Below are 23963 nucleotides of genomic sequence, written 5' to 3' on the forward strand. Positions count from 1 at the left end.
ATAATGAATGTAAATTCAAGAATATTATCATAAAGTTCAGCTAATACTTATTTTAGGGTAGTTTGGCAGTTTAAACATTCTCTGACTTCAAATGCCAACGTGTTAAATTTATTTACTGCTTTAACATGCATTTATTATTCTTACACGTTGCCAGTGATAGAAAAATGTATTCTGTTCTTAATATAACTTAAGAGCATGCTGTCCCTCCATTCCTCCTTTGTATCTTCATGAAGAATATGGAAATTTTTTTGCTTTGCTTTGGGACATATTGCTGCCTGCCAACTCCACAATATAAAGGTGGGAGGGGTGGTGAGAATGGGATCAGCTAAAATTATTAGTCTTAAATGAATTTTGGTATTTTAATATCAATCAAGTAAGTATGTATTTAGCACTTACCATATGCTCAGTACTATGCTAAAATTTGTATTGTTGTGTTGAATATGGAAATATCAAGGGAATAGTGAAAAACAATATAGCAACTATATGCGCAAACTTTGTCTTTTACTGAATACTTAGGCCTAGCACAGATTGACATATAGTATATATTCAGTAATTTCTAGTTAAATGATTTTATGTGAAAATGTATTTTTCTGGAGATATTACATAGGTGCTTTGACTATCAGAGGATCATGGAGTAAAATATATCAAATCAATTCACCAGATTTTTTCTCTTTTTAGTACAAGGTTAGTTCTGGTTGCTTGGAGATATTCCCATGATTAGTTTAATTATTGTGAAATTTACATAATGAAATAAATACAAAGATGGTCATTAAGATCATAGTACTCATAGGCATATATATCTCTAACAAAATATTCATGCAAATAACTTGTTTATGTAAAAGGCTTTTAGAGCTCAAAGATTGATCAAACTCTGTAAAGAACTATGCTTCAACTTTGCTATACATCTGAAACTGGTGCAGAATAGTATTGAATGTAAACTGTGGTTGGGAAAAAAAACCCAGCCGGTGTGGCTCAGTGGTTGAACATTGCCCCATGAACCTCAAGGTAACGGTTCCATTTCTGGTCAGGGCACATGCCTAGGTTGTGGGCTCAATCCCCAGTAGGGGCCTTGCAGGAGGCAGCCGACAGATGATTCTCTTTCATCACTGATGTTTCTATCTCTCTCTCCCTCTCCCTTTGTCTCTTTGAAATCAATAAAAAACATATTTTTTTTTTTTTAAAAAGAACTATGCCTACCCTGGCTGGTGTGTCTTGGTTGGAGTGTCATCCCGTACTCCGAGAGGTGGTATGTTCGATTTCCTGTCAGGACACATACCCAGGTTGCAGGTTTGATCCCCTGTCAGAGTGCTTACAAGAGGCAGCTGCTTGATATTTCTCTCTCACATTGGTTTTTCTCTCTCTCCCTCTTTCTCCCTCCCTTTCTCTCTCTCAAACCAATAAAAAACATGTCCTTGGGTGAAGATTAAAAAAGAAAAAAAGAACTCTGCCTGACAGAACAGGCTTATGCAGTTATAAGAGCTGTACTTGTCTCAGTTTAGAATGCTTCACACAAGTGCAGTATACCTGAAATTTTTATTTTAAATCACCTTTTTATAAATTTAATTATTTAAAGTATATCAAAGGAGCAAACTAGTTTAGCATAGGTGTTACAACAAGTTTCCTTTAAAGGAACAACCTTTTAATAAAGTGAATGATGCATGAGTTCTATTTGGTAGGATTTGGCAGCATTTCAGGGTAGAGCACTCACAATGTTTATGAAAAAGACTAAGAATACAGGAATGGGAAGGATTAAAAAAAAGCATGTTGGTGCCACAGATGGCTTAAGACAATGGAGATGAGCTTGAAGTTTATGCCAATAATGAGGGTGAATGTTCCTGGGAACCAGTCGTAAGAGTCGACTGAGTCTTGAAGTGGCATGACATGTAGGTTATTTTCACATATCCCATGGGTTGTTGACTTCTTACCTGTCATCATTTTTTAGAAAACCTTACAGAAGGAAATTATGGTAGTGACAGGACATGACTGACATCCATACCATAAGCTAACAATATCAAATCTTTGCTTTATATTTAGTGGCTATATTTTTAGGAATATAATTTGACCTCGAGCCATATTTTCATCAAAATCTTTATAACAAAAAATTTATAGAACACCACTATATTTTGAGTCTCTTGTGTTCTTTTTTTCTTCTTTCAGGTTTATTTTGTATTGGTTTTCGGTGTACAGCTTAGTGGTTAGACAATCATGTACTTCACATTGTGTTCCCCCCTCAATATTTCCAGTGCTCAACTGATACTCTATGTAGTTATCACAATATTATTGACTATATTCCCTATGCTGTACTTTATATCCCTGGGACTACTTTGTGACTAACAATACGTACTTCTTAACCCCTTCACCTTTTTCACCCAACGCCCAACCCCCCTCCCCCTGTGGCAACTACCAGTCTGCTCTCTGTGTCTATGACTGTTTTGTGTTCTTTTGTGTTCTTAGAATGGGATTTGGGGAAAACAGGCAGCGCTTGAATTCTAGCCCTAGTTATTACATACAATTTTAATTTCTTTGCCTGATTATTTTTTCCACATCTTTTGGAGATAAAAAAATAATTTGGTGAAGTATTTTCAAATGCCTTGAAAAGATTATATTTTAATGTGTTTTAAAAAGTCAAAAATAATTATCAGTATTATTAACAATAGTTATTTAGCACAATGGATAGTTTTTCTAGTATTAGATCAACTCTCAGTTAAAATTTAAATCATCTGACATCACTGTGTAATTGTAAATATTTTGATACCTACATTTTACAAGTATTTTGGAGCTTAAATACTGTGATGCATGTATTGTAGAGTATTCAGTAACATGCGTGGGAAATAGAAACTGCTCTAAGTAATGTGTTTGCTATTTCCTGGAAATAGACACTAATGTGGTTAGTTCACTAGTTTATTCTAAAATTTATCACAGTAAAATGAAACATGGATTACTTGTTCAGTTCCCAGGCAAACTATCATAAGGACAATCACCCATATCTTCTATCATATACTACTAATCTTTGGAACAATTTTTTCATCATACTTTAATTATCTATGTGTTGAGAAAACTGTTGGGAGCAGTTGGTGATATAAACAGGAATGAATAGCTACTAATTAAGCACCCTTCTTTGTAAATTTCATACCAGAAGGAGTATGGAAAGTGAATATACTTTCTACAGTAAATTGAATATACTTTAACTACAGTGAATATACTTTAACTCTTTTGATAACAGTGAATATCTTAAACTAGAGGTTATATACAATTTGGAAGTACGCATTCAGTCAAAGAGGAAAAACAGAAATGATAAGATACCAAAATTGTTCTAGTATGTTAAAATTTTGTTGAGCTAGAAGCCTGGGACATAAAGGGTGGTAGTGAGTGTTGTTTATAAAGTTTTTCTTCCTTTCAGTTAGTTCTTGTTAATAGATCTCAGTTCGGACTTTTCTCAGTTTTTATCTCTTCCCTGCCTAAAGATAGTTCAAGGAGAGGTGCTGCTCTCCTTGCTTTCTGCCACACTCTTTTGACCAGGTCCCCTTATTAGCGATGTTACAGATTAAGAGATGCCTGTGAATTAAATTGGGAATCCTTCAGCTTACTTTTCGATAGGTGTCAAGGTAGCTGACTTGATGTATTCAATAAAAAATTCAGTTAGGTCTCTATAAATATAAGATTTCAGATCCTTGAAATCAGAATGCCAACTTTGGAAATATGCTTAAGAGGTTGTTTAATACAGTGTATTTTTTTCTACTATTCCTTTCCTTTTGTAATTCTTGCTATATTGAGCTCCTCTGAAGGCAAGAATAAGTAAATGGGACGAGATTTGATATAGAACTTTCTTCCACAATCTAGGGGATTTATTAGGGACCTCTCAGTTACCCTGGTGAAATTTAAATTTATTGTTTATCTTTTAAAATCTGAACTAATAATTTGAACATATATTATGCTGAACTTGGCTTTTTATAAAAAATGGACAGAAATTGCACTATAACCAATTAGTATTCTACAAGAAGCACTGCAAACCAAAAAAATACAAGTAAGCCCAACTCCAAAGCCTTTGGGGTTATATTGATTTACTGCAAAGATTTTGCACATTTTTCCCATGAGAAGGAAAATTCTCCAACCCCAAACCTTAGTCATTTTCTTAATCATGGGTGATTTAAAAAAAAATTTCTAGTAGTTCTTTGTAATTCACTCAGCTGTGTTCCCTGGAGCAGTTGGCTGGTAAACACTTGGAAGGTTTACTTTTTTATATTTGCTATAAGAAGACCTATTTTCTAATTATGGCAAATTAAATTTAGGGGAGAGCATTCAAAATGAAAGGGCAATACCCATGGATATAGTAAAAATAATGTTCAAAACTTCTTTACTGCTTAAGGAAATTAGATGTGCTATTAAAAAAAAATTAAATATCATAAAAATCCATAATATGGAAAGAAAAAGTCCCCCATAAACCCACACTCATAAATGCTCAGTATTAACATTTTACTTTATGTTCTTTATTTTTTTCAAAGCCAATTTTCAAAGCTCTTTAAAAAATAAAAAGGTCTTTATTGATTTCAGAGAGAGGAAAGGAGAGGGAGAGAGACAGAGAAACATCAATAATGTGAGAGTCATTGGTCGGCTACCTCCTGCACTGGGATCAAGCCCACAACCCGGGCATGTGCCTTGACCGGGGAATCGAACCACTGTCTCCTGGATCCTAGATCGATGCTCAACCACTGAGCTACACCTGGCCAGCTAAAAGCTCTTTTAATGTATTAAATGACAAGGAAAACATGAGAATCATTGCAGTGAATTTGGAGGATTTAAAGAGTTGGAGATTTTTTTCAAAATGGACTGTAAATAAATAAGATTAATGGAATGAAACCAAGCCAAAGAGTATACATAGGAAAATTTCGAATTTGTAATCTCCTGTTATGTTAGAGACAGTGAGCAAAATTGGGAAAACGACAGAAGATGCTTGAATGGAACAAAATCCTAGAGTATTAGATAAAACTCTGAAGGTGTTCTGTAAAAAATAATCTAACATTGATCTTAATAAATGAAATGGAAATGACTCTACTTCTTTAATCTACATGTCAGAGACTGAGTGCTTATAAATTCCTGAAGAGGAGAGTCCCTTGTTTAACAAAAATGAGAGTATTTCTCAATCCCTTGTGTAAGAGTTCTGTGCTGCCTTCCTTTCCTCAGGATCCAAAAAAACCATGATTTCTTCTGCACTTTTTTGAGACCATGGTTACAGTTTATATTATCTTTAAAGAAAACAACCTAAACTTAGTGTTGCTAGATTTTTTTGGATGTGAATAAAAAGTTGGGTTGGCTGGCAGCCTGTTAGAGGAGGAGCAATTTTTGAGCTTCCTTTTTAATATTATTTTTAATTTCTCTAAAACTAATTTAACCTGTCTCAGTTGGTAGCTAATGTGAATTGCTTTCAGTTAGTTGGGGATAGTTTTTACTCTGGATGTAGTACCCTCAAATGTGAAGAAAAGTTTGTCTCCTGCTTCTATAAAATTTTTATATCTCTCATGGAATCAGAAGAGGAGAGTTCAGCAAAAATTATGTTTTTGTTTTCTAAATTCATAGCACTTAGAGTCAGTGAACCTAGATTATATAATTTCCGTGCTGGATTTAAAAATAGCTATTATGTTTACAATAAGGAGAGTATTTATGAGATTTTAAAATTGAACAATATTTAGCCTTTACTATGGTTATATAGGAATATATATCACCAGAAGTCTTCTAATAAGAAGTAAAGGAAATAAAAAAAGTAAATGTAAATGTATTTATGTGCACAGACATTAATCGTTCAATATATGGGTCCAAGGGAAGTTTATATCTGTTTTAATGCTACTTAATGTTCATGTCGTTATTTTCTCTTCTGTTCCCTTGAGAATTTGACAATATTATCCATAATGAGGCAGTGAGATTTAGGGAAAGATTTCAGAGCTAGCAGTAGAAAATCTGTTACTAGTCAACTGTGTACTACTAGTATGTGCTGGGATGTCCTAATCTGAAAAATGGGTCCAACATTACTGTGTCACAGGCTTGTAATGAAGATAACATAAGTAACATAATAGTACTTTGAAAAATTAAGGGTATTATATAATCATAGACTATGATAAAATTATTAACTAGAAAGATGATCATATACACCTGTTTTAATGGAAAATGGAATGTATTAGCACCATCTTGTGGAAATATAATGAATTGTATAATAGCAATTTTAACAAGATAATTTACTATAAGGTAACACTTTAGAGCTGCAAGAATCCTTGCAGATCATCTAGTTCAGTAACTTAGAAACTATGTTCTGTGGTACCCTGTTTTGCCAGAAGAGCTTCAGAATCTCCTGTAAGAGGAAGAGGAGACTTACCCACAATTCTCTAAGATCCCCATCTTGCTGGAGAGAAGTTAGGCTTTAATCAATTAATTACCTATGTAGTATGTCCTTGTAAGAGTTTGCCTGAAAAAATGATTCTTCTACTTATAGTATGAAAATGACAGATATATATCAACTTCCTTTTGTACAGATAAGGAAATATAAATGTAGAGCGATTAAGAGATTTATACAAGGGCACCTACCTATGGCACTAGATCTTCCGTCTTCTAGGAATAGTCTTTTTCCAGATGTCAGTAGTGATGTCCCCTCTTTGATTCCTGATTTTAGTAATTTGAGTCTTTTCCTTTTCTTGGTCAGTCTAGCTAAAGGTCCATCAGTTTGTTGGATCTTTTCAAAGCACTAAATTTTTGTTTTCTTGATTTCCTCTATAGTTTTTCAGTTATCTACTTCATTAATTTCCGCTGTAACCTTTATGACTTTTTTCTTCTGTGCTTGCTTTATGTTTAGTTTGTTCTTTCTTTTTTATTTTCCTAAGGTGGAAGGTTGAGATCTTTCTTCTTTTTTAATGTTGTTTATAGCTATAAAATTTCCCCAAACCATTGCTTTAGTTCCATCCCATAGTTTTGGTATGTTGGGTTTTCTTTTTCATTCAGCACAGGTATTGTCTAATGTCTCTTGTGTTTTATTTTTTCACCTACTGGTTACTTAGGGGTGTGTTGTTTAATTTCCACATACCTTCATTTTCTTTTTGATTTCTAATTTAATTCCATGTATGTGGAGAACATACTTTGTCTGATTTCAATCCTGTTAAATCTACTGAGGCTTTTTAAGGCTTAGAGCATGTTCTATTCTGGATGTGAACTTGAGAAGAATGTATATAGCTTGTTATTATTGGGTGGAGTGTGGTATAGATGTTTGTTAGGTTAGTAGGTTTATAGTATTGTTCAAGTCTTCTGTATCCCTTTTTGATGCTTTGCCTAGTTGTTCTGTTATTGAAAGTGGGGTATTGAAACCCACAACTATCATTGTTGAATTATGTATCTGCCCACTTTTATCAACTTTTGCCTCATGTATTTTGGGCCTCTGTTTTTAGGCCCATATGTTTGTAATTGTATCTTCCTGATGGATTAGCCCTTTTATCGTTATAAAAATTCCTCCTTATCTCTAGTAACATTTTTTTTTGTCTTGAAGTCCATTTTGTCTAATATTAGTATAACTACTCTAGTGCACTTATAGTTGCTATTTACATGGCATATCTTTTTAATCTCTTTATTTTCATTCTTTTTGTATTTTTTAATCTCAAGTGTCTTTTGTTGACAGCATATTATAATGACCCTGCTTATATGAGGAACCTGGAATATGCAAAGTCAGAGACAGGAAGTAGAATATAGGCCACAAAAGACTGAGAAGAGTGGAGAATGGGGAGTTATTCTTTAATGGGTATAGAATTTGTTTGGAATGATGAAAACATTCCTGGAAATGGACAGTGGTGATGGTTGCACAGGATTGAGAACATACTTAATGCCATTGAATTGTATACTTAAAATTGTTAAACTGGTAAACTTTGTTATGTATATTTTACAACAATAAAACAAAATATTGGTAAAGAAGAAATGATGTTCTCATATATGCTGCAACATGGATGAACCTTGAAAATATTATGCTAAGTAAACCAGACACAAAAGGACAAATATTGTATGATTCCACTTACATGAAATATCTAAAGCAGGCAAATTCATAGAGACAGAAAGTAGACTAGAGGTTACCAAAGGCTGGGTGGGAGAAGGGAGGGAAGGGAGTTAATGTTTGGGTAATGAAAAAGTTTTGGAAATAGATAGTGATGATAGTTGCACAACACTGTGAACGTTAATTAATGCCACTGAATTTTATACTTAAAATGATTAAAATAACAATTTCATGTTATATGTATTACCATAATCAAAAATAAATTTGTGCCCTAACCGGTTTGCTCAGTGGTTAGAACATTGGCCTGCGGACTGAAGGATCACAGGTTCTGCTTCTCTTTCTCTTTCTCCTCCACTCTTTCTGAAAAGCAATGGGAAAAATATCCATGAATGAAGATTAAAATAAATAAATACATTTGTTAATTTTCAAAAAATATCCATTTAAGACAAAAGGAGATATAGTGAAGAAAAGAAAGAGGAAAAAGTTGTCATGAGACGTATAGAAAACAAAAAGCAAAATGTCAGATAGAAATAGTAATTCCATTAAATATATGAATGCAATTAAATAATATAATCAAGTGGCAGAGATTTTCAAACTGGATTAAAAAACAAGATACAACTATATGCTGTCCCTATTCAGAGTTGTCCCCTTGTTGTCTTTTCGTGGCTTTCTAGGGCTCACCCCTCTAGCCACATAAGCCACTTATTTGTCAAAGATTGTTTAAGCCAGCAAGTTAGATTTTCACCCTTTCCCATTGGATGTGTGTTTGTCTTACAGACAGTTTTCACAATTCAGTGAATTTATTATTTTGTTCTGCATTCAGCCAGGGACTAGTAACTAGTAGGTTCATTTTCTGGTCCAAGACCTCCAGGTATAAGTATGGTTTTATTTTTTTTAAAGACATAATTTTTAGAGCAATTTTAGGTTTACAACAAAATTGAGAGGAAGGTACAGAATTTTCTCACATACCCACTGCCTGTACACACAATCAACGTAACTCGCTAGAATGGTACATTTTTTACCAAGGATGAACCTACACGACACATCATAATCACCCAAGTCCATAGTTTACCTTTGGGTTTACTTTTGCTGTTGTCTATTCTACGGGTTTAAACAAATGTGTAAATGGCATGTTTCTACTATCATAGCATTTTAGTATCATACAGAATAGTTTCACTGTCCTAAAAATTCTCTGTGCTTGGCTTATTCATCCCTACCTCCCCCAATCTCTGTCAACCGCTGATCTTAGTATTCATAGTTTTGCCTTTTCTGGATGGAATCATACAATATGTAACCTTTTCAGATCAGCTTCTTTCATTTGGTAATAAGCATTTAAGGTTCCTCCATGTTTTTTCTTGGCTTGATATCACATTTTTTTGTGCTGAATAATATTTCATTGTGTGGATGTACCACGGTATATTTTTATCCATTCGCCTACTGAAGGACATCTTGCTCTCTTCTAATTTTTGGCAGTTATAAATAAAGCTTCTATAAACATCCATGTGCAGGTTTTTGTATGGACATAACTTTGAAATTCCTTTAGGTAAATGCCAAGGGGCATGATTGCTGAATCATATGGTATGGGTATGTTTAATATGTTTTTGCTATGATCAGTTTTATTATTTTTTAAAATTTATTTTTAATTTACTGTTTACATTCAATATTATTGTTTTAGTTTCAGGTATGCAGCATAGTAGTTAGACTGTCATATACTTTACAAAGTATTCCTCCTGATATTTCCAGTACTCACCTGACACCATATGTAGTTATTGCACTATTAATGACTGTATTCCTTATGCTGTACTTTACATCCCTGTGACTATTTTGTAACTACCAATTTGTAGTTATTAATCCCTTCATCTTTTCTCCCAGTCCATGTGCCCTCTGGCAACCATCAGTCTGTTCTCTGTGTCTATGAGTCTTTCAGTTTTGTTCATTCCTTCATTTTGTTCTTTAGATTCCACATAGTGAAATCATACTGTATTTGTCTTTCTCTGTCTTACTTATTTCACTTAGCATAATACCCTCTAGGTTTATTTATGCTGTTGCAAATGGTAAGATTTCATTCTTTGTTATGGCTGAGTAATATTCCATTATATATGTACCACAACTTTTTGATCCACTCATCTATTGATGGGCACTTGGTTGCTTCCATATCTTGGCTGCAACGAATATAGGGGTGCATATATTCTTTTGAATTCATGTTTTGGGTTTCTTCAAATATATACCCAGAAGTAGAATCACTGGGTCATGAGGCAGTTCCATTTTTAATTTTTTGAGGAGCCTCCATATTGTTTTCCACAGTGTCTGCACCAGTCTATCAACAGTACATAAGGGTTCCATTTTCTCCCCATCCTCCCCATCACTTACTGTTTGTTGATTTTTTGATGGTAGCCATTCTGACAGGTGTGAGGTTGTATCTCACTGTGATTTTAATTTGCATTCTCTAATGATTACTGATGTTGAGCATCTTTTCATACATCTGTTGGCCATCTGTATGTCCTCTTTGGATAAGTGTCTATTTAGGTCCTCTGCCCACTTTTTAATTGGGTTGTTTGTATTTTTGGTGTCGAGTTGATTGAGTTTATATATTTGGATGATAACCCCTCATTAGATGTATCATTGGTGAATATGTTCTCCCATTCAGTAGGTTTTTTTGTTTTGTTGATGGTTTTCTTTGCCATGCTAAAATGAGTATGTTTAATTTTGTAAGGAACTGTCAAACTGTCTTGCGTATTGGCTGTACCATTTTGCATTACCATCAGCAATGTATGAGAGTTCTGCTGTTCCACATTTTTACTAGCTTTCATTTAGTGTTGTCAGTGTTTTGGATTTTGGCCATTCTACTAGGTGTGTAATATTTCATTATTATTTTAATTTGGAATTTCCTGATGACATAAAATGGAACATCTTTTCATAGACTTATTTGCCATCTGTATACCTTCTTTGGTGTTTGGCTCATTTTTGATTGGGTTGTTTCTTTTCTTAATGTTGAGGTTTAAGAGTTCTTTTTCTATTTTGGATATCATTCCTTTACCAAATGCCTTTTGCAAAGATTTTCTCTGAGTCTGTGGCTTGTCTTCTAATTCCTTTGATATATTATCTTTTACAAAGCATACATTTTCAGTTTTAATAAAGTCCAGCTTATCAATTATTTCTTTCATGGATTGTGGCTTTGGTGTTTTATCTAAAAAGGCATTACCATACCCAAGGTCATCTATGTTTTCTCCTATGTTATCTTGTAGAAGTTCTATAGTTTTGCACTTTACATTTAGGTTTGTGATTTATTTTGAGTAAATTTTTCTGGAAGATGTAAGGTTTGTACCTAGGTTCTTTTTTTACATGTTGATGTCCAGTTGTTCAGCAGCATTTATTGAAGATACTCTCTTTGCTCCATTGCATTGCCTTTGCTCCTTTGTCAAAGGTCAGTTGATTGTATTTATGGTGTGTTCTCTATTCTGTTCCACTAATTTATTTGTCTTTTCTTTTGCCAATACCTTGGTTACTGTAATAAGGCATGGGCTTGATTACTATAGCTTTATAGTAAGTCCTGAAGTAGGGTAGTAGCAGTCCTCCGTCTTTTTTCTCTTTCAATATTTTGTTGGCTATTCTGGTCTTTTGCTCCTCCATAGAAACTTTAGAATCATTTTGTTAATATCTCTAATATAACTTGCTGGAAATCTGATTGGGATTGCATTAAATCTATAGAGCAAGTTGAAAGAATTGATGTCTTGAAAATATTGAGTCTTTCCATCTATGGACATGGAATATTTCTCAATTTATTTAGTTTTTTAAAAATTTTGTTTGTAGTTTTCCTCATGTAGATCTTATACATATTTTGTTCTATCGATATCTAAGTAACCTTATTTTGGGATGCTAATGTAAATAGTATTCTGTCTTTAAAATCTCACATGTTCATTACTGTATATGGGAAAGCAATTGGCTTTTTTAATATTAACTTTGTATCCTGAAATCTTGCGATAACCCCATATTAGTTCCAGGAGGTTTTTTGTTTTTTTTTAAAATCAATTCTTTCAGATTTTCTACATAGATGATTGTGTCATCCTTGAACAGAGGCAGTTTTATGTCTTCCTTCCCAATTTGTGTATCTTTTTTTTTTTTTAATCCTCACCAGAGGATATGTTTGTTTTTTTCATTGATTCTAGGGAGAGAAGAGAGAGAGAAAGAGAGAAACATCCATGTGAGAGAGAAACATCAATCGGTTGTCTCCTGCACACACACTGACCAGGGATCGAACCCACAACCTGGGTATGTGCCCTGAACAGGAATCGAACCCACAGCCCTTTGATGCACAGAGCAATGCTCTAACTACTGAGTAACACGGGTCAGGGCTGTGTACCTTTTTGTTGTTGTTGTTAATACTCAACTGAGGATATTTTTTCCATTGATTTTTTTTTTTTTTAGAGAGAGTGGAAGGGAGGGGGAGAGACAAAGAGAAACATCGATGTGAGAGAGACACATCAATTGGTTGCCTCCCACATGCACCCTGAGTGGGGCCGGAGCCTGCAACCAAGGTACATGCCCTTGACCGGACTCGAACTGGTACCCTTCAGTCTGTGGGCTGACGCTCTAACCACTGAGCCAAACTGGCCAGGGCCTGTGTGCCTTTTATTTCCCATTTTTGCCTTCTTGCATTAGCAAGGACTTCTGGTACAAAGTTGAAAAGGAGTGGTGAGAGGGAATATCCTTGCCTTGTTCTTGATTTTAATGAGAAAGCTTCGAGTTTCTCACCATTAAGTATGGTATTAGCTGTACATTATTTGTGATAGTCTTTAACTCATTGAGAAAGTTCCCTACTATTTCTAGTTTAATGGAAGTTTTTATCATGAATGGGTGTTGGATTTTGTCAGATGCTTTTTCTGTATCTCTTCATATGATCGTGTAATTTTTCTTTTTAAGTCTGTTTATGTGATGGATTACATTAATTGATTTTCAGATGTTGAACCAGCCTTGAATACATGGGATAAATCCCACCTTGTCACGGTGTATACTTTTAAAAAATTCTTATTGAATTTTATCTGCTAAAATTTTGTTGAGGATTTTTACTGCTATGTTCAAGAGAGAGATGTGTTGATGGTTTTCTTTTCTTGTAATGTCTTGTTTGGGTATTAGGGTAATGCATCATGGAGTGAATTAGGAAGTATTCTTGCTACTTCTGTCTTCTGAAAGATATTCTAGAGAATTGGTATAATTTCTTCCTTAAATGTTTGGTAGAATTCACCAATGAACCCATCTGGGTCTGGTGCTTTCTGTTTTGAAAGGTTGTTAATTTTTTTATTCAATTTCTTTAATAGATATAGACCTATTCAGACTGCCTATTACTTTTCGTGTGAGTCTAGCCACTTGTGTCTTTCAGGGAACTGGTCAATTAAATCTGGGTTATCAAATTTGTGGGCATAGAGTTGTTCATAGGATTCCTTTGTTACCCTTTACATTTAATGGGTTCTGTAGTGGTCTCCTTTTTCATTTCTGATATTAAAAAATTGTATATTTTCTCTCTTAGTTGCCTTGGCTAGAGGCTAATTGATTTTATTGACTGTTTCAAATATCAGCTTTTGGTTTCTTTGATTTTCTCTATTGATTTCCTGTTTTCAATTTCATCTATTATTTTTTCTGCTTACTTTGGATTTAATTTGCTATTCTCTTTCTAGCTACTTAAGCTGGAAATGTAGATTATTGATTTTAGGTTTTTCTTTTCTAATGTATGCATTCAATGCTATACATTTCCTTTTAAGCACTGTTTTTGCTAAATTTCACACATTTTGATAAATTGTGTTTTTATTTTCATTTAGTTAAAAGAATTTTTAAATTTCTCTAGAGATTTATCCTTGGACCCATGTGTTATTTAGAGGAGTGCTGTTTAATCTTCACATATTTTGGAATTTTCTAGTTATCTATTATTGATTTCTAGTTTAATTCTGCTGTGGTCTGACAGCAAACATTGTATGATTTCTATACTTTTAAATTTGTTAGAGTGTGTTTAGTGGCCCAGGATGTGGTCTGTCTTGGTGAATATTCCATGAGTTTGATTAGAATGTGTATTGTGCTGTTGTTGGATGTAGTAGTCTATAGATGTCAGTTATATCCATTGATTGCTGGTATTTTTGAGTTAACTATGTTATTACTGATTTTGTTCCTGCTATATCTGTCCAGTTTTTAGAGAGGGATGTTGAAGTCTCCAATGATGACACTAGATTCATCTGTTTCTCCCTCTGTTCTATCATTTTTTGCCTCCCATAGTTTGACACTCTGTTGTTAGATCCCTATACATTAATCATTGTTATGTCTTCTTGGAGCATTGACCCCTTTGACATTATGTAATGCTCTTTTTTATCCCTGATAATTTTTCTTTGAAGCTTGCTCTGTCTGAAATTAGCATAGCTACTCCTGCTTTCTTTGGATGTGTTAGCGTGATAATTTTTCTTTATCTATTTTTAATCTGTATGTGTCTTTACATTTAAAGTGGATTTCTTGTAGAGAACATATTATTGGGATGTGTTTTTTTTTTGTTTTTTTTTTTTTAATCCACTCTGAGAATCTCTGTCTTTTAATTGGTGCATTTAGAACACTGAAATTCATAGTTGGATTAATGTCTACCATATTTGTACTGTTTCCTATTTGTTGTCCTTGTTCTTTTTTCCTATTGTTGTCTTCCACTCATTTTCTTCCTTTTGTGGTTTTAGGTATTTTATATGATTTCATTTTCTCTCCTTTCTTAGCATATCGATTATACTTCTATTAACTTTTCTTAGTAGTTTACCTAGAGTTTGCAACATACATTTACAAGCAGTCTAAGTCCACTTTAAAATAACAAACATTAATTATACTACATCATGGGTAATGTAAGTACCTTATAATACCAAAATTCCTCCATTCCATTTATTGTATCATTGTTATCATTTATTTCATTTTATTCTAAGCATATACATGATATAAATAACCATACATAATTGCATACATTGTTATTTTGTTATTATTTTGAATCAACTATTACTTATTAGGTCAATTAAGATTAAGAGAAATAAAAGTTTATATTTTACTTACACTTCTTTCTTCTTCCATGCTCTTGCATACTACTTTAAGTAGATCTTAGTTTCTGACCTATATTATTTCCCTTTCTCTAAAGAGGTTCTTTTTTGTAAGGCAGGCCTATTGACAACAAATTCCCTCAAGAGGAGAGTCATTGTTTCTCCTTTACTTTTGAATATTTTCACTAGGTACAGAATTGTAGGTTGGTGGTAATTTTCTCCGTTTTTTCCCTTCCCCTCCCCTCCCCTCCCCTCCCCTCCCCTCCCCTCCCCTCCCCTCCCCTCCCCTCCCCTCCCCTCCCCTCCCCTCCCCTCCCCTCCCCTCCCCTCCCCTCCCCTCCCCTCCCCTCCCCCCTTACTTTATTGTTCAAAATATTACAGATGTCCCCTTTTTTCCTCATTGACCCCTTCCACTCCGCACCCACTCCCTGCCCCAGGCCTCTGCCACACCCTGTGCCCAGGGGTTATGCATATATGCATATAAATTCTTTAGTTAATCTGTCCCCACCCACCCCCACCTCCCCTCTGAGATTTGTCAGTCTTTTCCATCCTTCTATGTCACTGAATCTATTTTGTTCATCAGTTTATTATGTTCTTCAGATTCCACATATAAGTGAGATCATGTGATTTCTCAAGGTATTTTTCTCTTAACACTTTAAATATTTCACTGAACTCTCTTCTTGCATGGTTCCTGAAATGCTGACTATAATTCTTTGCGCCCCTCTCTTTTTTTTTTTAAAGAGCATGGTTTATTTTTTATTTTTTATCAATTTTTAGAAAGAGGAAGTGTGGGGGTGAGAGAGAGACAGAGAGAGAGAGACAGAGAGAGGGACAGACTTCGATGTCTCATCAATAGGTTGATGAGGTAAACATCAATCGATTGCCTCTCACATGTGCCCTGACTGGGGATCAAAACCCAAAACCTGGGTATGTGCCTTGACCAGGAATCGAACCTGCCACCTTTGTTGTATGGGACGGTGCTCCAACCAAGTGAGCCACACTGGTCAGGGCTCTTTGCACCTTTATTGATAAGTTTTTACCCCTCTCTAGCTTTTCAGGATTTTTTTTTAATTCTTTGATTTTATGTAATTTCAAAATGACATGCCTAGGTATAGCTTATTGGCATTCATCTGCTTTGTGTTCCCTAAGTTTCCTGGATATGTGGTTTGGTATTGTATATTAATTTGGGGAAAATTCTTAGTCATTATTGTTTCAGCTATTTCTTCTGTCCCCTTTCACTTTTTTTTTTCCTTCTGGTATTTCCATTACATTTAATGTTATGCCTTTTGTAGCTGTCCCACAGTCCTTGGATATTTTGTTCTCTTTTTTACAGTGTTTTCTTTGCCTTTCTGTTTCCAGGGATGCTTTTGATATATTCTCTAGCTCATAGATGCTTTCCTCAGCCATGTCTAGTTTATTAAAAAACCCATCAGAGACATTCCCCATGTCCATTACAGTGTTTTTCTTTTTTTTATCTCTAGCATTTCTTTTTTGATTCTTTCTTAGGATTTCCATCTTTTTGCTTGCATTGCTCATCTGTCTACTTTATCCATTAGCCCTATATTGTATTAGCCATAATTATTTTGAATTTCCAACCTGATAATGTCAACATCCCTGCCATGTCTGGTCCTGATGCTGTCTTTGTCTCTTCAAATTGTGTTTTTTGCCTTTTGGTATGCCTTGTAATTTTTCTTCATAGGTGGACATGTTGCACTGAGTAAAAGGAAATGTAAATAGATCTTTAATAATGCACTGGTTAGATTTGGGGGAATTGGAAGAGTTCTATAGTCCTATGAATATTTCTCAGTCATTTCTCAGCCTATGCCTCTTAACTGTGAACTTCACAAGTGTTTCTCAGCCTTTTCTTCTCTTTTTAGGTGGTACATAATGGCTAGAGTAGGGTGGAGGTGAGCGTTTCTTTCCCCCAGGTCAGTTAGGCTCTGATAATACCCCAGGAGGTTAGGCTCTGGTTAACTAGTTTCCCATCAGAGCAGACCTTGTTAAGATGAACAGAGTACTCTAGAGTATTTCAGAATAGTTTCTTTTATCCTCCTCCTGCCAAAGCCCAAGGGGATATTTTCCTGATATTTGCTGTGGGAATCTGGTTCAGCTCCTGTAGGTCAATTTAATAATATTGTGGGTTCTCCTCTACGACTAGGTTCCCCTGGAGTTTTTAACTCTCAGATTTGTCCACATTGAGCTTCTAGCAATCTATCAGTTTTACAGTTCACAATTTCCTGTTCCAGCACTGGTTTCTTGGCAGTTTCTGCTTGTGAGTCTTTCCTGTGGTAAGTCACAACTCCTGGATTTGCCTGTCCATCTCTCCAATCTTGAGCGTAGTGGTTTACCCTGTGTCTTCCCTTCTCCTATAGATCCAAGAAGAGTTCTTGATTTTTCAGTTTTTTACTTGTTGTTAGAATGGGGTAGTGACTTCCAAGCTTCTTACATATGGAACCTAAAGCCAAAAATGTGATTTCGTTTTTAAGCTTGGTTTCCTTACCATTGTAAATCAAAATTAATTTTAGACTATAATAGAGAATAAAGGGCATTTACTTGAGCAAAAAAGGAGCTGCAGCCTGGGAGACAGGTTGAGGTAGCAACTTAAATTTCATTCCATTGAGACAAAGGGGAGGCCATCTTTTATAGCAAAAATTCCTACCCAGCAGACAGAGAGAGACTTTGCTTTGTGCGATGGGTGTACCATTCAGTGTGCAGATGATGTTTTCTTGAGTTTTACACTTGAAACCTGTATAGTTTTATAAACCAATGTCATCCCAATAAATTCAGTTCAGTCTGTTCTATGTAAATGCGGTATCCATATTGTGCAGTTTTGATTAGACAGGGCAGGTCTCAGTCCATTGGTAGAAAGATAAAACCATGGCTTCCCTGCAGTGGTTGACTCAGACAGTGTAAACAAACAAGCATAATGTGCGAAGCCAAGAGTTCAGTCTGAGGTTCTTCCTGGAATACAGAGTACCCGACAAACTCCTGTCAGCAAATGGCAGCTAGGCTTTTATTATTTATAGAATTTGGGCCCTTGGTTGACCATGGTGAGTACATCTCAGCAGATAAATTCCTTCTGGAGGTTCATATCAAATGAATCTTTTTTCTTGGGGTTCATACCATTAGCCCTTGGTCAAAGTACCTTAATTTTCAGTTATTGTTTGATACGAGGTTTTCCTGAAGCCATTTGAGCCATTCAGGCTCACAGCCCTTTGCTGATGGATCTGTGTATTTCTTGAGGAATGCTTCTTAGTCTGCCACAGATCACCCTCTGATTACTCCTGAGTGGGTGTAGCCAAGCACATATGCATAGCCTTTCTGTATCCTCAGGGATGAATGTGACCCCAGGATTGTTCTTGGCTGTCAAACTTCTGGCTTTTTTTTTTTTTTAATTTTATATCACTTGTTGCTACTATTATCATGGAGCACCAGTCCCCTGTATTATAACTTTTAAAAATTTATCTTTATTGTTGAAAGTATTACAAATTTCCCCCTTTCCTCCCCCATTGATCCTCTTCACCCTGTGCCCCTCCCCCCAGGCCTTCACCACACTATTGTCTGTATCCATGGGTTATGCAGATATGCATATGAATTCTTATGTTAATCTCTCCCCACCCACCCCCACCTTCCTTCTGAGATTCGTCAGTCTGATCCATGCTTCTATGTCATTGAATCTGTTCTGTTCATCAGTTAATTTTGTTCATTAGATTCCACATATGAGTGAGATCATGTGACACTTGTCTTTCTCTGACTGGCTTATTCCATTTAGCATAATACTCTCCAGGTCCAACCATACTGTCTCAAAGGGAAAGGGATCCTTTGTTTTTACAGCTGCATAGTATTCCATTGTGTAAATGTCTGAGAAGATACTTGATATGATTTCAATCTTCTAAAAAAGTTTATTTTATTTTAGAAATTTTTAAAAAAATATGTTTTTAGTGATTTCAGAGAGAGGAAGGGAGAGGGAGAGATAGAAACATCAATGATGAGAGTCATTGATCGGCTGCTTCCTGCGTGCCTCCCACTGGGGATCGAGCCCACAACCCAGGTGACACTCAACCACTTAGCCACACTGGCCGGGTTACCAGTCCCCTCTTAATTGCTCACCACCAAGACCTCCAGTGTGGCTCAGTGGTTGAACATCAACCCATGATCTAGGAGGTCTTGGTTCGATTCCCAGTCAAGGCACATGCCTGGTAGTGGGCTGGATTCCCAGTAGGGGGTGTGCAGGAGGCAGCCAATCAATGACTTTCTCATCATTGATGTTTCCATCTCTATCTCTCCCTCTCCCTTCCTCTCTCTGAAATCAATAAAGACTATTAAAAAAAAAGATCTCCATTGGTTTTGACAATGTCCCTTAGGCAGGAACATCTCCTGCTCTGTTCTAAAGAAAGTCAGTACCTTCAGACAGAGATGTTGAGCTCTTCCACTTTATTCCCTGCTTCTCCCCCTGGGCAGAATCTCTGTGCCACACTATTGGAGTTGGGGGCAGGGCAGGAACATGGCATGCTTCTCCTGGAGTGACACCTTTGCTCTATGAGTGGATGCTAAGGAGATGGTTGTACCCGATCTTATTAGCATGCCCTTCTGGCAAGGAAGCTCTGTTCAATGAGCCAGCCTTTGTGAAGACAGTCAGGGTCCTAATGTTCTTAGTCGGTTACACCTGGGGTAGAGCCCTTACCCTAAGAGTGAGAACTGGGTGGGGAAAGGAAGACCCAGTTCTTTCATTGTACCTGCCCAGAATAGCACTTCCACAGCCCAGGTCTGGGGAAGATAAGAGAGGCTGGCAGGCTGCCCCTCCCAAGGTAAAACCATAGCTTAGGAATCTAGGAGCTGGAGGAAGAGGGAATTCCCACCTTCTTGACAGCACTTATCTGGAATAGCTTCCATGAGATGGAGCTGGTGTGGATAGCAGCAGGTGCAGATAAGAGCTCAAATGTCACAGACTCTCACTGTTCTAAGATTTAGTTGTTTATTTTTCCATTTGCTATAGACCCTTAGGACAATTTCTAGAGACTTTAAATGGTCATTTATTTTAGTGATTTTCCCAGGAAAATGGTTGTTTCATTGGGGAGAGGGTCCAAGAACTTATACCACCATTACAAAAGTTGCATCCTCATTCGTAATTTAAAAAAATGAATGTAGAAGGCTTAATATACCAATGGAGACATCTATGAGATAGACTCACAGTGACTAGGCCAGCATTATTGTGTCCTTGTTAGCAAGCTGAAAACTCAGTTTGGTAGTTCTGGGTCTTTGTAGAGTTTTTAAAAAGGAATATTTCAAAGTCATCTTCAATTTAATTCATTTCACCAAAATTTTATTGACATCCTCCCTTGGAATACCAATTTTATGGTGAGTGATCTTTGTTTTGCTTTTTAAGTTTTAGATTTTGAAATCCTGAGGCTCATATTAATATATTATATGTGGTTATCAGAATGTCCCATAGATAATGTGGTTTAATAATTAAAGCAGAAAACAGAAAGTCACATTTTTCTACTCCCCAACCCAACTCATTTTCAGTACCAATGCAGGAAATATTAGAAATTACTTAACTGCTAAATTGGTTCTTTCAGTTGCAAAATGGAACTAATAGTGCTTCACAAGGGTGTTGTGAAGCTTAATAAATATTGCTAAGCATTTGTTTCTGTGAAAATCCTGTATTTGTTTTATTTTTAAAATATATTTATATTTCGTAGATTTTAAAATGTGCCATTAAATAAGAACTAGTATACACATGTAAGCTCGTTTAATGTAGTATATTTATAAGTATAGTCAAATGGAAAAGAGCAATAATATAATTATAGTGCTGATTTATTTGATATATATCCTGAGAAAATTGTGGCTTTTTGTAGTTAGAAAGTAATGCTTTATACAATTGATTTTCATGTATTTGTTGTCTAATAATCTGTTGTAGAGCAAAATAGAACAGTTGGAATATAGTATAATTATACCATGTCTTCTTAGTAATATGTAATCTTGAAAAATGTAATCTAAAATGAATATGTCTTTTTTTTCTTTTTTAAATGATTAGCCAAAGCTATGATATTGGAAAGATGGATAAAGATTCTGTTGAGCCAAAAATGCTGGTAAGAATCATATTAAATATTGCAGAAATAGGTAGAAGAAATATAGTTTATGTTGCTGTTATAAAATTATAATAGTCTATTCTCCCATTTGTGAATAGATTATCTATTGGACACACCATTTTATACCTCAGTGCATTAGTTTCTGTAAAATTGATATACTAACACTTGTAGGATAGATTCTTGCACCCATGAGTTAATATGTGTAAAGTGCTTAAACAGTGTTTGGCTATATAAGTTTTAGCTTTGATTATTGTATGTTAAAAAATTCTAGGTTTTCCTCTAACCACCCAGATAGAATGTGCTTGGTGTCAGAGTTAATTTTAATATTTAATCAAGCAAAATGTGAACAAATATGTAAACAAATCTGATGTAAAACTAATTTAATACATGCCATAGCAAAATGGAATTTTTTTGAATACCCATTTCTGCTTCTTACCATTATAGTGTATCAATCAAAATGTAACTGAATGCCTGTATATACCTGGCAATGTGATAGATGTGGAATAAAAGAGGAGTATAAAACATGGCCTCTACCCTTATGTTTATGTTTAAAGTATAAAATTAATACAAGTGAATACAATGGAGTATTACTCAACCTTGAAAAGAAAGGAAATTCTGATTCATGCTACAACATAGATAAATCTGAAGACATTATGCTAAGTGAAATATGCCAGACACAAAAAGACAAATACTGTATGATTCTACTTAGATAAAGTATCTTGAATAGTCAGATTCATAGAGACATAAAATAGAATGGTGGCTACAGGGGTTTCAAGGGAGGGGAACATGGGAGCTATTGTTTAATGGGTACAGTGTTTCAGTTTTGCATGATTAAAATTAGAGTTCTGAATATGTTCAGTGGTGATGGTTGCACAACAATGTAAATGTACTTAATACCACGGAACATCATACACTTAAAAATGGTTAACAAGGTCAATTTTAAATGTGTTTTATCACAATTAAAAGTAATAAAAATATATTGTGATAGTGTGACAGAATGGGTTGTATTAGACAGCAATGATAAAAAATGAACTATAAGAATTGAAACAGTATGGATGTTCTGATATATAATGTTGAACAAATAAATAAAGCCGTATATAAAGTAGTACATACTGTATGATTCCATAAATGTAAATGCCTAAAGCCGATAGAACTAATACATGGTATTTGAAAGTCAGGTAGTTGGTTACCCTTGTTTGGAATAGTGTCTGAAAAAAGGCATGAAGTGAGCCTGTTGTTGTTAATGTTCTGTTTCTTTTATTTTTTATTGTTGACACTATTACAGATGTCCCCCATTTTCCTTCCCTTTGCCCAGTGCCCTCCACACCATCTTTACCACATTGTTGTCTGTGTCCATGGGCTATGCATCTATGTACATATGTGCTTTTGTTAATCTTTTCCCACCTCCCTCTCCTCTAAGATCTGTCAGACTGTTCCATGTTTTTGATATCTGTGACATTAACATACATGTGTTCACTTTATGAAAATGTATGTACTCTTGAGAGTTTGAACTTTTTTCTATTTTATGCTTCAATTAAAATTTCAAAAACAGATTTCATAACTGAGTATTAGTGAAACAATTTGGGAAAACTAAATGATAAACTGTGTGGTACTGACCTGAGGTTTGTACAAGGGCATGCAGAAAGGGGAATATCAGGGTTGACTGGAGTAGTTGAGGAAGCCTTGTGGTAGGAAGTCCTTGAAAAGTAGATGGGTTCCATACAGGTTCCATACAGTTAAAATGGAGGGAGAAGGGAATACCAGGCAAGATGTCTGGAGGAGGAAATGAGGATAGAACACAGGATTTATTGTGATTGAAATGTAATATGTATATTGCGAAGCAAGATTACAAAGTAGTTTTCCTTTTTTTTTTTTTTAGTTTTAAGTATTTTAAAAATTAAGATATAGCTGGTGAAGTCGTTTTTCTTTCATGGTGACAGTACTTTATTGAGGTTTAATTTATGTAGAATAATTTGCACAATAATTATACAACTCTTAAGTGTACAGCCTGATGAATTTTAATATATCTATATGGTCTTGTTACTATCACAGATCAAGTTACTATCACAGATCAAGTTACAGAAATTTCTATCACCCTCAAAAGTTCTGTTGGGCCCTTTCTAGTTAGTAGTCATTCCTACCCCCAGGATAAAACCACTATTCTGACTTCTGTTGCTATAGATTATTTTCAGCTTTTCTTGAACTTTGTATAAATGGAATCATATAGTATGTACTGTTTTATGTCTGCCTTCTTTTGCTTAACATAATAGTTTTGAGATCCTTCCATTTTGTTATATTTTTTCTGACTATATGACCCTTTTACTATTATGAAATAGCTACAGTCTTTTTCAGAGATGCTGTATTTACTCCATAAAAGTCCTCTGGGAGAGTTTATAAGTTGAGAGTTGTTCTACAATAATAATAATGATGTTAAGTCCATTATATACATTTTACTTGATCCATATTAGTTTTTGAATTAAAAAACTTAAAGGTATGATACTCTAAATGTCATTTCTCTAGTTTCACAGAGCCTTAATGTGCTTAACGTATATTAAATGTTAGAAGATCACCTTTGCCTGGTCCTACTGTTCTTATTATACTTAGAGGCAGACTCTTCATTGAAATAGGGCTCCTTCTTTCAAAATGTGAACCTGTAGTTAAATATGTTCACACTGAATAGAGTTACTCCCCTTATCAATGTGGACCTGTCTGGAGAAACGTACTTAATTCAGCAATACATTATTAATTTTAAAACTTAGTTGAGTTGGCAGAAATCTCTCTAGGAAAGTATATCTATCTATTCCT

General features: G+C 35.0%; 1 protein-coding gene across 1 annotated transcript in view; it reads left to right on the top strand.

Annotated features, from left to right (window-relative positions):
- The window catches only part of TEX11 (testis expressed 11), a 160885-nt gene that overhangs the window by 80175 nt on the left and 56747 nt on the right, over window positions 1-23963 (top strand). Inside the window, exon 4 of the mRNA XM_087813373.1 lies at window positions 21104-21158. Coding sequence (XP_087669499.1) covers window positions 21104-21158 — 55 coding nt within the window. The remainder of the gene's footprint in view (window positions 1-21103; window positions 21159-23963) is intronic.

This window comes from Miniopterus natalensis, chromosome X, assembly GCF_054644295.1.
Source record: "Miniopterus natalensis isolate mMinNat1 chromosome X, mMinNat1.hap1, whole genome shotgun sequence".
In the NCBI taxonomy this organism is placed as follows: domain Eukaryota; kingdom Metazoa; phylum Chordata; class Mammalia; order Chiroptera; family Miniopteridae; genus Miniopterus; species Miniopterus natalensis.